This window comes from Caenorhabditis remanei, chromosome IV, assembly GCF_010183535.1.
Source record: "Caenorhabditis remanei strain PX506 chromosome IV, whole genome shotgun sequence".
Lineage (NCBI taxonomy): Eukaryota > Metazoa > Nematoda > Chromadorea > Rhabditida > Rhabditidae > Caenorhabditis > Caenorhabditis remanei.
The window spans coordinates 19,246,997-19,262,086 of record NC_071331.1 but is presented as its reverse complement, the minus strand read 5'-3'; the positions used below and the strand labels follow the sequence as shown (position 1 = coordinate 19,262,086).

General features: G+C 41.3%; 1 protein-coding gene across 1 annotated transcript; it reads left to right on the top strand.

The window, feature by feature from the left end:
• Window positions 1-5,293: 5,293 nt before the first annotated feature.
• On the top strand, window positions 5,294-7,684 carry GCK72_015228 (uncharacterized protein; the record flags this gene model as incomplete). The annotated part of the gene is made up of 3 exons (XM_053730712.1): window positions 5,294-5,555; window positions 5,836-6,182; window positions 7,307-7,684. The coding sequence occupies 3 exons, from the start codon at window positions 5,294-5,296 to the stop codon at window positions 7,682-7,684; spliced, it is 987 nt and encodes a 328-aa protein (XP_053585484.1).
• Between the last annotated feature and the right edge of the window lie 7,406 nt (window positions 7,685-15,090).

Sequence of the window (15,090 nt, the reverse complement as noted above, 5' to 3'; positions counted from 1 at the left end):
AAACCCATTTACTTTTTTCCACCTTTTTTTTTAAAGAAAAACGTTTTAATGGTTCTGTTAAAAAATTGTTTTAGCTAGTTGCTTATCAAAAAATGTTCTTCTGTTTCAGAAATCCATCAAACATTCCCAAATAATCCTGTGTTGGTCACAATAAGCTTCCAAGTGAAAAAACAGTCGAAAGAACCTATTTAGCCTCAATCACCTTTTGTTCTTTTTACTGTTAAAAAATTACAAAAATATCTAATTCACAGAAAACAGGATTATATTACCAATCTGGTAAAATACGTTTTCCAATTGATAAAGTCACAAAATTCGCCATGTTTCTGATGTTAGAAATTCGTTGAAAGAAAAAAGGATATATAGTGCTGTGTGAATATTTTTTTCCACTTGAGATCTTCCTGAAACAGTAAATTACAGTTTCAAATATTTCAAAAACCAGAAATTTGAATTCCTGTTCCAATACTCCCCCAACTATCCAAACTCCTTTTTTGTATCAAATTTTCCAGAAAAAAAGTTCAAGACATCGTCGACACATAATACCAGAGTTGCAACGGGCCGGGCCGGGCCGAAATCAGAATTTCTCCGGTCCGGATTTTCAGTTCTAAAAAAATTAAAATTTTTTTTTCGAATTTTGTCCAATTTTTTCGGAAAAAATTTTTAAAAGGGGAAACAACTACTCCTAAACTTGAGATTTTTGATATGAATCGATTCAGAAAGCCAGGAAAAAGACATTCTTTTTGTAGATTCATGTCTGAAAATGCGTCTAAAGCGAGTTATGAGACGTCAAAATGTCATAAATCGATGATAGTCGTGCACTTTTTTAGTACATTTCAATAGAAATTCTCTACGTCGTGCACGAGAAAGCAATATTTTCAAAAATTTTCAAGAAAAAATTCGAAAAATGAACAATTATGAATGCATTTCACGTACAGACGAGGAAAACTTCTATTGAAATGTACTGAAAAATTGCACGAAAAGTGAAAAAGTGAGCGATTTTTGAAATTTTGGGGTCTCATATCCCAATTTAAACGCATTTTTTACATATACTTGAGAAAAATTTTGGAAAAAAATTATTGAAAAAAAAAATCTAGTGAAAAAAATTCAAAAATTCAAATCCGGGCCGGCACTTTCTCGGGCCGGGCCGGCCCGGAATTTTGCAAGTATGCATAATACTGTATTATCCGGTGATTATGTCTAAGTCATTGTTGATGTGTCTGTTCTCTCTTACTGATAAAATAATGGGAAGTGGAAATGTTGGTGCAAAATTACAGACAATTTGGATTGCCTTAATCTTAAAGAAACCAGTAACAACGTAAAGACAATTTGTGTTAATAATTTATTTATTAATTAGCTCACTTAAAGTTACAAAATACGCGGTAAAGGGGAGCAAAAAGGAAGAATAGGAACTGGGTAAAAACCCCGTAAGAACTGCCTAGAATGAGAGAAAAAAAATTTATATTATATTGTTCGACTATATTATATTGTTCGACCATATTATATTGTTCGACTATATTATATTGTTCGACTATATTATATTGTTCGACTATATTATATTGTTCGACTATATTATATTGTTCGACTATATTATATTGTTCGACTATATTATATTGTTCGACTATATTATATTGTTCGACCATATTATATTGTTCGACTATATTATATTGTTCGACTATATTATATTGTTCGACTATATTATATTGTTCGACTATATTATATTGTTCGACTATATTATATTGTTCGACTTCCAGAAAGCCTTTGATAAGGTTGATCACCAACTTCTTATTGCCAAACTCCACTCTTTTGGTGTCCCCTCCCTTATTATTAACTGGTTTGCTGATTTCCTGAGTAACCGTTACTATTCTGTCATGGTAAACGGTCATATTGACCTCCTCTATTTCCCTCATCCCTTCCGGTGTTCCACAAGGCACATGCAGTGGTCCCCTCCTGTTTCTCATATTTATCAATGACCTCCTCTCCTCTTTCCCTCCCGACCTCCATTTCTGTGCCTTTGCTGATGATGTCAAAATATTCTCCCACAGCCCCTCTCTCCTCCAATCTGGCATTGATACTTTAGTTTCTTGGGCTAACACAAACCTTCTTCCTCTAGCCCCTTCCAAAACCACTTTGCTCCGCCTTGGTTCTCATAACATGTCCCATTCTTATCACATTGACTCCTTCTCCATTCCCGACTCTCCCGTTGTTAGAGATCTCGGTCTCCTCACCGACCCTAAACTCAAGTTCCGCGCCCACATCACCCGCACTGTCAATCTCTCTCTCCTCAGGTGTAACCAACTATTTAAGTCCTTTAAATCACTCTCTCCCAATTTCTACATTTCTTTGTTTAAAACATATGTCCTCCCTCTCCTGGAGTACTGTTGCACAGTATATTCCCCTCCTGCATCCAGCCTCCTTTCTCACTCTCTTGAAAAACCCCTCCGTCTCTACTCTCGTAAAGTCTTACAACGCTGTAACATCTCCTTTTCCTCATACCCCCACCGTCTCGAAATTCTTAACCTTGTCTCCCTTAGGCACCGCCGACTTAAATCCCAACTTCTCCTCCTTTATAACTTCATTAGTGGTGCCACATATTTCCCCCACCTCAATTATCATGTTAAAATCTCCCAATCCCCTCGTCGTCCCATGACGTTAATTTGCTGCCATCCTTCTATCCCCGATTTTTTTGCTTCCACCATTCCTATTTGGAATGCGATTACTACTAATGTCCCCCAATTCCTCCCTCCATCTAAATTCGAAACCCTCCTTAACTCCTCTATTACCCGTTTTTAGTATTTCAATTAATTGCCTGTTTTCCCCCGGTTTTCTTCTCTTAACTTGCTAACTTCATTAATTTTCTCCCGGTTATTTTACCCCTTATCCCAATTCTCTCACATTTTCCTTCATATGTTACTAGTCCATCTCGTGAGGGATGTATCTAGTCTCCCCCTTTCTTAATGTTTTTTTTCTCTGATATTCTATTTGTCAATAAATTTATTTATTTATTAAATGTGGGCTTATATAGGCATGAAAAAGGGCGTGGTTAGTGGGTCCGAAATGTGGCGCCGGCGGTAGAGCGGTATGGCGGAGTGTCGTTGTACAGTTGTTGTGGCGGGACTGTTTCACCGAAATCAAAAAAAAAAGTTCAGTGTTGAATCAATCAGTCTTGATGTCAAAAGAATAGCACTTCAGTTGCTCCGCCAATTTTCAAAATGAAAATATGTTCATGATTATTAGCACGGCACACTTCTCACAACCGCGCTCTACCGAAACCGAAGAAGATTGTGTTAAAAATTGAGAGACTCAGAGAAAGAGAGATTGAGAGATTTTTCAATTTCGGTGGAGCGCTGTTGTATGAGCTGTGCCGAGTTAATACAAGGAACTAAAATTGTAACACTTATGGAAGAATCGTTTTTACAGGAAAAATAAAAATTCAGTTGAAACAGGAAAACTTCAGAACTTTTCTGTTTCAAATTTTTCTCATTTTCTACTCGCAATTAAATTTTTCTACTTACATCTTTTGACCATTGAAATATTCGAAAATTTCAGTTTATGAGTCAAACAATTGTTCTTTGGTTCTGTAACGACAACGCTTAATCTATAATTCCCCAAACTTTGAAAATTTTAATCGCCCGTTCAAGAAGATTCCCTGCAGATTATATCTAGTTTTCCGTTCTCTTCCTTTCCTGTCTCAATCAACTGATAAAAAACAATAAAAAGGTGTTAATCTTTACTATTAACAAACACCAGATTCTGTATGTTTGTGTGTGTGTCGCCGATCCTACAGCCCTTCCTACTGGACCGATTTTCTTCAAAGTTGGACCAAAAGATCAGAAATTTCCCCCGCATGGTGCCCGTCTTTTTCTTTTTTCAAAATTCTCAAAATGACGCCTTCTGAGCCAAAAACACTGATAAAGCATAAGGGAATGAAAAACGGAAAAAGTGGCGTGAACTGTCAGCCTAAGCATCGTCATTTCTTTCCTTTCTTCTGCTTGCACGGCCGCATGGTTAGGGTTGACGTGTCGCCGCGTCCGATCTGGCAAGTAATGCGTCGTTGACTACAGTTAGTTTTTAGTTCGATCCCGGGGCCGAAGAAATATTTTTAATTTTTTTTGTTGATAGATTCTGGAAAAAAGAGGTTTCCAAACGTGTCGTCTGCTTCCAATAAGAAAAAATACGGGCCGCGTTCTAAAAAAGGATGACGTGAAAGATGTTTTGGTATCATAGGATTCAGAAAAGTAGATGTGTGTCGTGGATATCCTCCTTCGGATATATCCACGACCTTTTCCTAAATGAGATTCTTCTCGGAAATCTCTCAATTTCCTCACTCTTCAATGGATTCTTCAACCCATCGAGAACAAGTCACCAAAGCAAGGATAATTCGTGATGGCCGTGGACGAGAAGCTCGTGGAAGAGGATGCAACCGCGCTCAACGGCAGCGAGGGAAAACAATTCATTCAATTGCCGCCGCCGCCAGAATATCTCTAGCACTCTCTCATTTCCACTCGCTATCTCTACAATTGTTTCTAGAACATTTCCATGAGATTCCGCCCATCACCTTTCACACCTTTTAGGATTACTTCTAATAACTTCGCCTTTAACTTCACCCGTATCCGCACACTTCTCACAATTCCCCACTTCTAATATTCACTACTCTAATATTCTGGCCACTTATTCATCAACCTTCTGCTGTAACCCTTCGACCAAAGCAATCAATAAATGGGTCACTGATTTCACCAACTCTAGCGACACTACATTCACAATCACATCTGATAAAACTCGGTCGGATTGGAGGCCTCACCAGCCATACATCTTTCCAATCCTCCACATGGTGCATCGACCGGAAATGGAAAAAATTTTTCCAAGAAAGAACCTGGTGATCGGATGTGAAGCCGATCGGCTGCAAGAGAGTTGAAGGTTATGTAAACCTGACAATTCTCGAGCGCCGATTGCAGTAATATCGCTTCAAGTGGAACGAACAACAAGGAGCCCACAGCAGCAACAAACGGACGGAATTCGGTGAGTCGGCGAGTCGAAATGCCACGCTTTTGTCATAAGAAGGCGCTAAAATTCAACGACAACACCGCCAAAATTTCGCAACAAGCTGCAAAGGAAGGAGTCCACAGCGCAAGGAAACTGGCAGAGTAGTCGGAGAGTCGAATCGTCTTGTTCTCGATGTAAGAGAACGAAGGCGAAGAGATTCAAAGGCGAAAACCAGCGAGGAACAAATCGAAGAGTCGATGTGTCGATTATTCTGTGCGCAGGAGTAAGCGATGCAACGATTTGACGACAAAATCGGATGATTCAACGAAAACCAGAAGAAAAAGAATCAAAGCGGACCATCAAGGTGTCACGTTTCGACGCAAGAAGCGGAGATGCTACGATTCAACGACGAAGACAAGAAGTTCGAAGTCCCCAATACTGGCATTGCCACTCACTAAAGATGTACCGGACCAAAGCAGGAGATAGTCAACAAGACAATGGCGCCGTCACACCAAAGTTAAGGAGCCACAACTACAGCTGTCAAAACACAACAAGGAGTATCGAAGGAAAAGTACGATGTAAGAGCTCTGTCGGGCTGTAACTGACATCTCCGAACTGTCTCACCTGCCCCTAGCCACAAAAGAAGTCAAAGTACGGATGGGAAACGAGGAGGCCGCCAGTTGAGCCGGTGAGATGTGGCGTTGTTATAAAGAAATAACAGCGTCACGAGTGTCTCATCGTGCTCACAGTAGCGAAGAATCGAGATTGCCAAAGTACCAGCAGAAATGACCAAAAGGAAAGCAGGAAAGGACGCGGAGACGGAAAGGAAGGAAGCCGACAATGATCTTCATTGTTCAGCAAACGATACAACATCCACGCGACACATCGATCCATTGCAAGAAATTCTAGAAGAAGAGGAGATCATTGGGACGATTTCATTGAGGAGTGGAGTCGTCGGAATCAACTCGACGGACGGAAGGACCACAGCAATATCGAGCTGTACACAAGACAACCTCCTCATGGAAGGTCATCTGAGGGTCGGTATTGAGGTCGGCAGCAAGCCGAGCCGTGGAAATCGGAAGTCGTCTGTATGGGAGCACAAAGGACACGTGCTGTGGCAACATCAGGCGCAACGACAACGAGAAGCAGTCCAGCAACCGAGGCAAGGACGCGAAAACCACCACCCAGCAGAGGAGGAGATGAATGTTTAGTGGGACAATCAACTGAATCACCACCATCATCAATTGCAGTCCCGGCTCTTCGTGACAGCTAAGCCCTCATCTAATCCAAAGCTCACGGCCTCAGGTATTCTCAAAAAGCGAAGTTTCGGTATGTAATTTCTTTAGTCTAGAATTCTGTAGGCTAAATCGGTAATAGGTCATAATTATTAACAAAAATTATTTCAAAACCTTAATGACCACCGAATCTTAACCTATATGAGTTCGAAACTCGAGATCTTATATTTTAAACTTTCTTTCATGTTTCAGCCGAGAGTCCGAGCGCAATACTCTATAATATTGTGTAGAGATTCAGGCAAATAATATGTATTGATTGTTACGAAAAATCGCCGTCCCTAACTAAGTGTGTAGTATTTTTTGTAGCAGGTAGGAACATAAACTAGCTTGTCACTAGTTTAAGTACTCCTGGGTGAACTAGTGCTGGAAGCGGAACATCTTCGGCAAAGATGGAAAGCCGAACAGTACCAGCCACCTGGTCTTTTACTCTCCTAGGTCTCTTATCATTAAGTCGTAGTATTTCTCATTCTTTTAATAAACTAGATTAGCTACCTAGTGCATTATTGGTATTAGTCTTACTCCTTTTAGGTAGTTACATAGGAGCCCAAAGCTTCTACTTAAGTTACTACTATCTTAGTTCCCGGGTCGTAGAATCCCGTATAAAAATCTAGGTATCGTGCATCCACAAGCAACGAAGGTTATTTGTCAACCTACTTATAAAAAATGAATTGGTTATGCGTTGACTTACCTCAAAACACGAGGTTTGTAACTATAGCCTACTAAAAGAAGTTACAGGTCATCGTCTACATCCCATAAGACGGAGGGGAGGTCCTACTAAATCCCTTCGGTCATCGTCTACATCCCATAAGACGTAGGGGTGGTCCTGCTAAACTCCTTTGGTCATCGTCTACATACCTCAAGACGGAGGGGAAGTTCCTACTAAAGACCGACGCAATTCCTCTAAAAAAACCAACCAATTCAACCAGTCAAAAATCAATATATTCCTTATAACCCTCTCTTTTAATTAGTTATACCATTTCCCTCACCCACTCGTCGTCCCCTAAAAAGGACGCAATACTAATCACTAATTACAGACTCAGGACCCAAGATTGTACAAAGAACTCACGGAGTTCAAAAGGAAGGCCACCTTACAATCCATCGAAGGAACTTCCTGGCGACCAAAGAACTCTGTCACAACGAATGAGGACCCAGCTGACATCAGGAGAGATTCTATCGACCAGAGCAACGGAACCAAGGGAACATCCATTTCCGAGGAGACGTTCAACACGAAAATTCATGTCATGGCGATTACGAATGCGATCGATGATATGGATTCAGTTATGCTTCGACGGGAGGACCACCTGCATCAACAAGAAGAAGCTGGTACCACAACGAACATCATCCAAGTGGAATCAAGAATGGATACTATTGATTTCGTGATGAAAGCGGACTCGATAGGATTCCAATCTTGAACGACATCGTCAATGACAGAAGCCAAAGCGAAAACGATGAAGCGAATGTTGCTCGAGAACGCGCTGTAAGCGTAATCGATAACATTTCGTCATCAAACAACTTCGTCAAAGGCCAAAACACTCGATCCATCGGAAGGAAGATCGTTCAACAACAACTGACACCTCAACTGTCAACGAAACTGAACCTATGGGAGCTATGAAAAGAATCCAACTTCAACTCACGGAGACGATGGAAACTGTCAAAGAAGTCCTGATCGTTGCAAACAAAAACAATCAGCAAATGCACGCGGAACTCGATGTGAAACGTGATCAAACAACAGATCTTCTGGACGATGGAGGATTCTAACATGAGATGATCGTGCCCAGACAACATCATGCAGTCGACAAGAATCACAACGAGCCATGAACCCACAGCAAGTCCAGAGCACACTGTCAATAGGAGCCAGCAGACACCTACAAGTTATGGGTAACAGTCTGGAAATGATCGATGGAGCTCATGAAAGCTACATTGATCACATCTCGCCTCGACGTATTGACACCTTGCTGCGATTATCCAGCGTTCATTAGACACTTCGAGTGCATGATGCACAATAACGGATAGCTCAACTTCCAAACCAAGCAACTCTACTGATGAAAATAATACCAAAGGATTTTGCTGATGAACACCAACCAACGTATGCATCGGAAGAAAACTACTGGATCATCAGAAGAAACATGGAAAGACAGTTCAACCGTCCAAACACCCAGATGACCATAGCCTTCAGGAAGTTAAAGAAGTTGGAGCTTCCAGAGCACGACTTCGGTACATGAACGAGCTCTTCGAACGTATTATCGACGTACGCCAACAAACTGAAGGCCCACGGAACGAATCCAGACACGTTTTTTCCTAAACGAGCTGCAAGCAGACTTCACAGAAGACTCTCGAGGATAGCCCACCAATTGCTGCAACGAAGGGATGACACGACGCTTGAACGACTGATGTATGCTCTCCACGATGAGGTCACCACTCGACAGTAGTCCATCTGCCAGCCTTCATATGGCAACGAAAATGAAATCCGCCAAACGAACTCCACGCATGCGAATGGAGATGACGGAAATCGTTAACAAGGATGTCGTCAGGAGAGCCTCAAGCACGGAAACAGTCATCATCAACATAAGAAGGATGGCAACAGAAGCACACCACCAAGCAAGCTGATTCCATGTCAGTATTGTGACGACAAGGATAATTGTACCAGGCAGTGCAAACTTCCCTGCAGGAAAAGAAAGAGGCAGTGTCCAAGAAACGATTGTGCAACAACTGTCTTCAAGGACACACGTGGTCATCAGATGCCGATCCAAGAATCGCTACGCGAACTGCCACCTACTTCGCTCCACAGGACATGGCCCAAACACCAACCCTGAGGGATGGTCGATGCAATTACCACAGCACCGAACAATGCCAGCACAATCACAATAGTCAAGGAGTCGACAAAATAAGAAACTCCGAAGCAAACGCCGTGAAGCTACCGAACCAAACAATTCGGAAAGACTGCAAATTCTGAGAGGGGAAGAACAGTTGTCAAAGACGCGCTGTAAGCGTCGCTGATAGCGAGTTTTCCCAACTCACGAGTGCAAGTCTTCAACAACAATATCGTCAGGTGTCACAAACCCACAAAAGAAGAACATTGAACACAATCAGAAGCAGGGACCAAAGCATCATTGTCAGCAAGGATAAGAAGATAGGAAGTCCACATTGTTAGGAGCATCAAGGAGAATGTAACAACATTGGAGTCAACTACGATCAATCCACCAAAGCAAGGGAGTCAACCAACTAGTCATCATCTGCCACTACAAGGAGATCCGACAAATGTGTCTGTTGGGGCAGAGGAAGCTGAAAGTTAGGTTATCTGAAAGGATAAACTAACTCAGGCCTAAATCTACCCAACACAAAAGACACACGACTACAACTGAGTCAGAGGAAGCTGAAAGTCCTTCGCTTGTAAAGGTGGAGAGACCCAGGCCTAAATCTACTCAGAGGAAGAACCAACAGAGACAGCATCGTCGCCACATCACTTCTGATGCTTCAACCAAGGATCGCGATATCACCGTAGACTCCAAAGCAAACTCCAACGTCATCAGGCTCACCGACCAAATCTCCAAGACATTCCAAATCTTCATAGATCTAAGCTGATAGTCATGCGACAGTCCATGCCTAAGATTACTTCAACACTCTTCTCGATACACCGGAAAGGACGCTCATCAACCAATTAGCAAGTCCAAACGACTGCACTCAGCGGACTCCAAGAAGAATCGGAGGAAGTAATGTCAGACTACACTCGGTAGGACAGTGATGTGGCAATATTATTGGAACATCACCATACACCATCGCTATCGTTTGACAACTACACCCTCAACCACTGCGAATCAACTTCACTTCGCTCAGTCGATTCGTCCGCCCCCGGAGTGTCGCGGATATACCATCCTGGGTATATCCACGACCTATTTAGCCGATGCTTCGTACTTTGTTAGATGTAATAACAAGTATGAGGTGTTGAGCTAAAGTATCATCCAACGTGGCAACAACCGAAGGAATGATCCAAGATACCAAAGCAACGAGGATATGGACGAAGGATCTCAAAGAAGAACAGGAGACTTCAAGACGAATCACATCTGGGACTGGAGACGTCACGCCAATCAACTACACTACGTTTCGTTGATCCCCCTTTCCCGGAGTGTCGTGGATATCCTCCTTCGGATATATCCACGACCTTTTCCTAAATGAGATTCTTCTCGGAAATCTCTCAATTTCCTCACTCTTCAATGGATTCTTCAACCCATCGAGAACAAGTCACCAAAGCAAGGATAATTCGTGATGGCCGTGGACGAGAAGCTCGTGGAAGAGGATGCAACCGCGCTCAACGGCAGCGAGGGAAAACAATTCATTCAATTGCCGCCGCCGCCAGAATATCTCTAGCACTCTCTCATTTCCACTCGCTATCTCTACAATTGTTTCTAGAACATTTCCATGAGATTCCGCCCATCACCTTTCACACCTTTTAGGATTACTTCTAATAACTTCGCCTTTAACTTCACCCGTATCCGCACACTTCTCACAATTCCCCACTTCTAATATTCACTACTCTAATATTCTGGCCACTTATTCATCAACCTTCTGCTGTAACCCTTCGACCAAAGCAATCAATAAATGGGTCACTGATTTCACCAACTCTAGCGATACTACATTCACAATCACATCTGATAAAACTCGGTCGGATTGGAGGCCTCACCAGCCATACATCTTTCCAATCCTCCACAATGTGTCCAACCGTGTCGTTTTTTCCAGGTTGATCAATATCATATAAATACGGGCAGTTTTTTGGAGACAGCTAAAAGGTGATTGTGGATCCACATTTTTTAAAGTATTAATAGCCAATCTGCCTAGCATGTACCGTCTTATTCTTACCACGGTTTTAGCTCCGCCTAATTTTTTCATCTAAATACAGTGAAAAGCGAAAGTTGCGTGAAGTCCAGACATGGGGCCACGTAAATCCCATTGTTTTGATCTGCTGATAACTATCATTTTCCTATTCCCTTCATGGCGTCACTGCCTCTACTGTTCCTGCCAACAATTTAGTGAATGATTATGGTGCTGTTTCTCCCGTTTCCGGTAAAGGTGTGCTCCATCGCGCAGGATCAGATGGGAGATTTAAGCTCGGAGGAGTTGATGGGATACAGGACATTCAACGCATGACACAGGATGCGGTGAAGAAAAACAACAAAAAGAAGACGTCGGGCTCAATTTTTGCATATCGGCTAATCTTTTGGTCCTCTACAAGGCCGCTTGAAGAAGCGTAAATTTTCTATGGCTGGGAACTGAGATATAAAATCGCCCAACGGCCTTTTTGATAGGTTTGGCTCGGATTCAGATATGAGCGTAAAACGTGGCGGAATGGACGGGATTGAGGACGAGATGATGACACAGGAGTCAGCGTGGAAACGAGATAAGAAAAACGCATAACCTCGCTTTAGAGAGAAAGAGAGATCAACTTTTAATGAAAAATAAAGCTGCTGATTCAAATCGCATGGTAGCCAAACGAGAAGCTGAGAGTCAGGATGAGAAAGAATATAGGTTGAAATCAATGGTAGATGATACAGCAGTCCGACGATCTCTACAGTCTGACACTGAGAAGTCGAACAGCAACAGAACCAACAGTAAAATTGGAAGCAGCAGTGAAAAAAGTCCGAAGATGAGAAGGGCTTCAGTAGCTTCCCGGGCAGCTGTCAGACAATCAGAAAAGCCCGATGATGTAACGGCGAGAAGAAAGGAGCTTTTCTCGGAGTAGCTGCTACTGTGCACAACCAGACCTTCACAATTCCAGAAGGATGGATCAAATTTGTTAATATTGCAAGGGCTATACTTCAAAGCTAAGTTCAGGAACCCGATCTGTCAACGTTGACTGTAGTTAGTTGGATCAAACCCATGTGGGGACGTGTAATATTTTTTCTTATATTCAGATATAGAAAAAAAGAGTTCGAAACGTTTCGTCCGTTCTGGATTGATCCACAGAGTCGATATGGAAAATTGTTTTGTTATCGTCAGAGTCAGAAAAAACAGGGGATTCCGAACATGTTGTTCGTTTTCGGATTAATTACGATTTTCTGTAACACCTAGAAGGGTGGTGTTAAGAAGGAGGTTTAGTCGCCGTTAGGCGACGTGAACCGACTGGTTAGAGGAAATTGGGTACATGGGAACTTACATTTCGTCTTCTAGTCAAGTCGGAATATTCGATACGATTCGGAAGAAGTTTAGAGAGAATTATGGTTTCTTTTATGATAGTACGGATTGGTGGACGTCTGGAAGCAGAAGAAGCCAAAAAATTATCTTCAGAATCCATGTCTGAAATTGAAAAGGAAAAATTGATTCTAGTGGAACTATTCAAATGAAATAAGGAGAGACAGAGGGATAAAAAGATGAAGTAGAGTATATAGAAAAAGGAGACGCAGAAAAAAAGTAACTCACATTGAAATGTAGAAACGGGCCAAGACAATGACACATACGTACTAGTCGACCCCGTCGGGGAGTCATCATAATGTGTCTCACTCTGAGAAAGAGTTTGTAAAAACATGAGAAGATAGAGTAAGATTGTACGTTGGCCATCATGAAGGACATGAAGAACGACGTAAGCAAATATAGAGAGAGGAAAATCTTTGAGTATAAAAAAGAATAATGGAAATTGGTTAAACGCAGGCAATAGTGTTACTGTTTCAATCGAAACAGAATAATATTGATGATGAATTGAAAGCGATATCACTGACGAATGCGCTCCTCGAAAAATAAAAATCCGAAACGATCAATTTTGAAAAAGAAGACATGCGTCAGCTTTATTGTTTCAGCAAAAAAAATAATTAAGTATATCATAACAGACACTTGATCAACTTAAATTCACAAAGATAGTTGACTTGAAGAAACACTGGAACAGTAAAGTTTTAACACCTTCAGTTAGAACTAGAGAAGGAGTCAGTTCGGAGTTATGTGACGTGCCCTGTATTATTGGAAAGCAAACTATGAAAACGTTGATTCCAAATTTATCTATTCAGTTTCTGCCCGCGAGGTCTGGTATTTGAAAAAAACTAGATCATAGTTTGGACCGTTTTGCATGCCAGTAGTTATGACTTGTCAGCGATCCAAACTTTGACCTCGTTTTTCTCGAATACCAGACCTCGCAGGCAAAAACTGAATATACCTATATTTGGACTCTGCATTTTCTCAGCTTTCCATTAATTCAAGTCACGCTCCATATCTCCGAATTGACTCCATGACCTTCCCTAGTACACAAAATAAACATGAAGAATATTTTGACGTAATCTGGAAATAAACCCCACCTAAAAGAATGAAAAAGGTGTGTGTGGGTACACTTTAACAGCTCCATTAAACCAGTGCTTTATCTGATATTTCATTTTTCGTTTCAGTTCACTATTTGAGTCAAAATGACCAAAGCTATTGTGACTGGTCTGTTTGTGATCGCATTAGATATTGTGGTAAGTCTCGTTTTAACTTTTTTGGTGAGTACAGCCAGGAAAATGTTGTCTAACTTATCAGCAGCAGAAAGTTTCTGAGAAGATGAAAAAAGTGGGCTACAAGTGTGATGTGATTGTTCTGAAACAGTAAAGAACAATAACAGTATTTACTGGAACATTAGAATTTACAATCTTTCGTAGTTTTTTTCTCAATTTTCTACAATATTATGTTCATAAGGATTGCAACAGGTGTGGATGAGACACTACTCTAGCATAATTTCGTTTTGTAAAACTTGAAAATTCGAAACAGTAATTTTTTTTGAAAATTGATGATGACTCACTGAGTATTCAACTGCGAGTTTGGCCTAGATATTGAACTTTATAACGCTAGACGTATACATTCGATAGGACGTACACGTTTTCTGGGCCTGTTTTCTTTCAGTTTTAATGATAGTTTCGAACCACAACTCAAAACTTCCGGTCTAAAAGTTGCTAAGCAGTATTCAGCCTGTGATGATTCTTAACAAAATGAGGTTAAAACTGTGAGTTTAAAGCTGAGTATGAAGATTAGCTTAACGACAGCACAGTTATTCATATTAAAATATGTTTATTGAATAAAATATAGATAGCAATAATAAATCGGGGTAATAGAAACTGGGGAGGCTGGAATTCGGTTGACGATTATTACGGTGATCTCCTCCGGGGACCGTACTTCTATGTTGGGCCAGCGCGGGTTATATACTCAGGAAGAGCGGTTCATCAAGACTTTCTCTTTCCGATACGGCGCACAATTAGGCATACCAACTGTAGTGATATACTTGCTCTTGATGATCGCACTTCGTCGCGATACTGCGAAGCCTAGGGAAGTGTTGTTTGATCTGAAGTCTCCGTTTGAACCATTGGTCTTATCCTTTTCCTCATGTGATCGTTGTCATTTGTCATATTTCAGTTGATGTAGAGAGAGGAAGGGGGACGGATTAGAATGAGAATGGGAATTTGAGAAAAAAAGTTTGAAGGAAAAGCTGAACGTTACTGTTGATACAAAGAGAAGGGATGAGATAAGATAGAGTTTACATAAAAAAGGCAATTTAAAAAATGACGGCTTTCCCTCCTACACTGGCGCCCACGTTTTGTGGCGGAGGGTATAAAAGATCGGGAGATTATTTTTCATTGTAACAGTGTTTCGTCTGTTTTCAAATGTTCTATTATTTTTTGTCGGGAGCTATTCTCATTCCACTGGTTTTCGGTGACACTAGTTCTGTGATACCGCGTTGGAAACTTTATGGGAAGTGCGGTGAATGTGAATACTGTTTAGCTCTGGATGGGTTAGTTATCATTAAATTTTCGTTCAGTGTTTCTATTCTGTTGCTGTTAGGTACGTTTGACCGTACTTTTGTGTTGCTGATGAA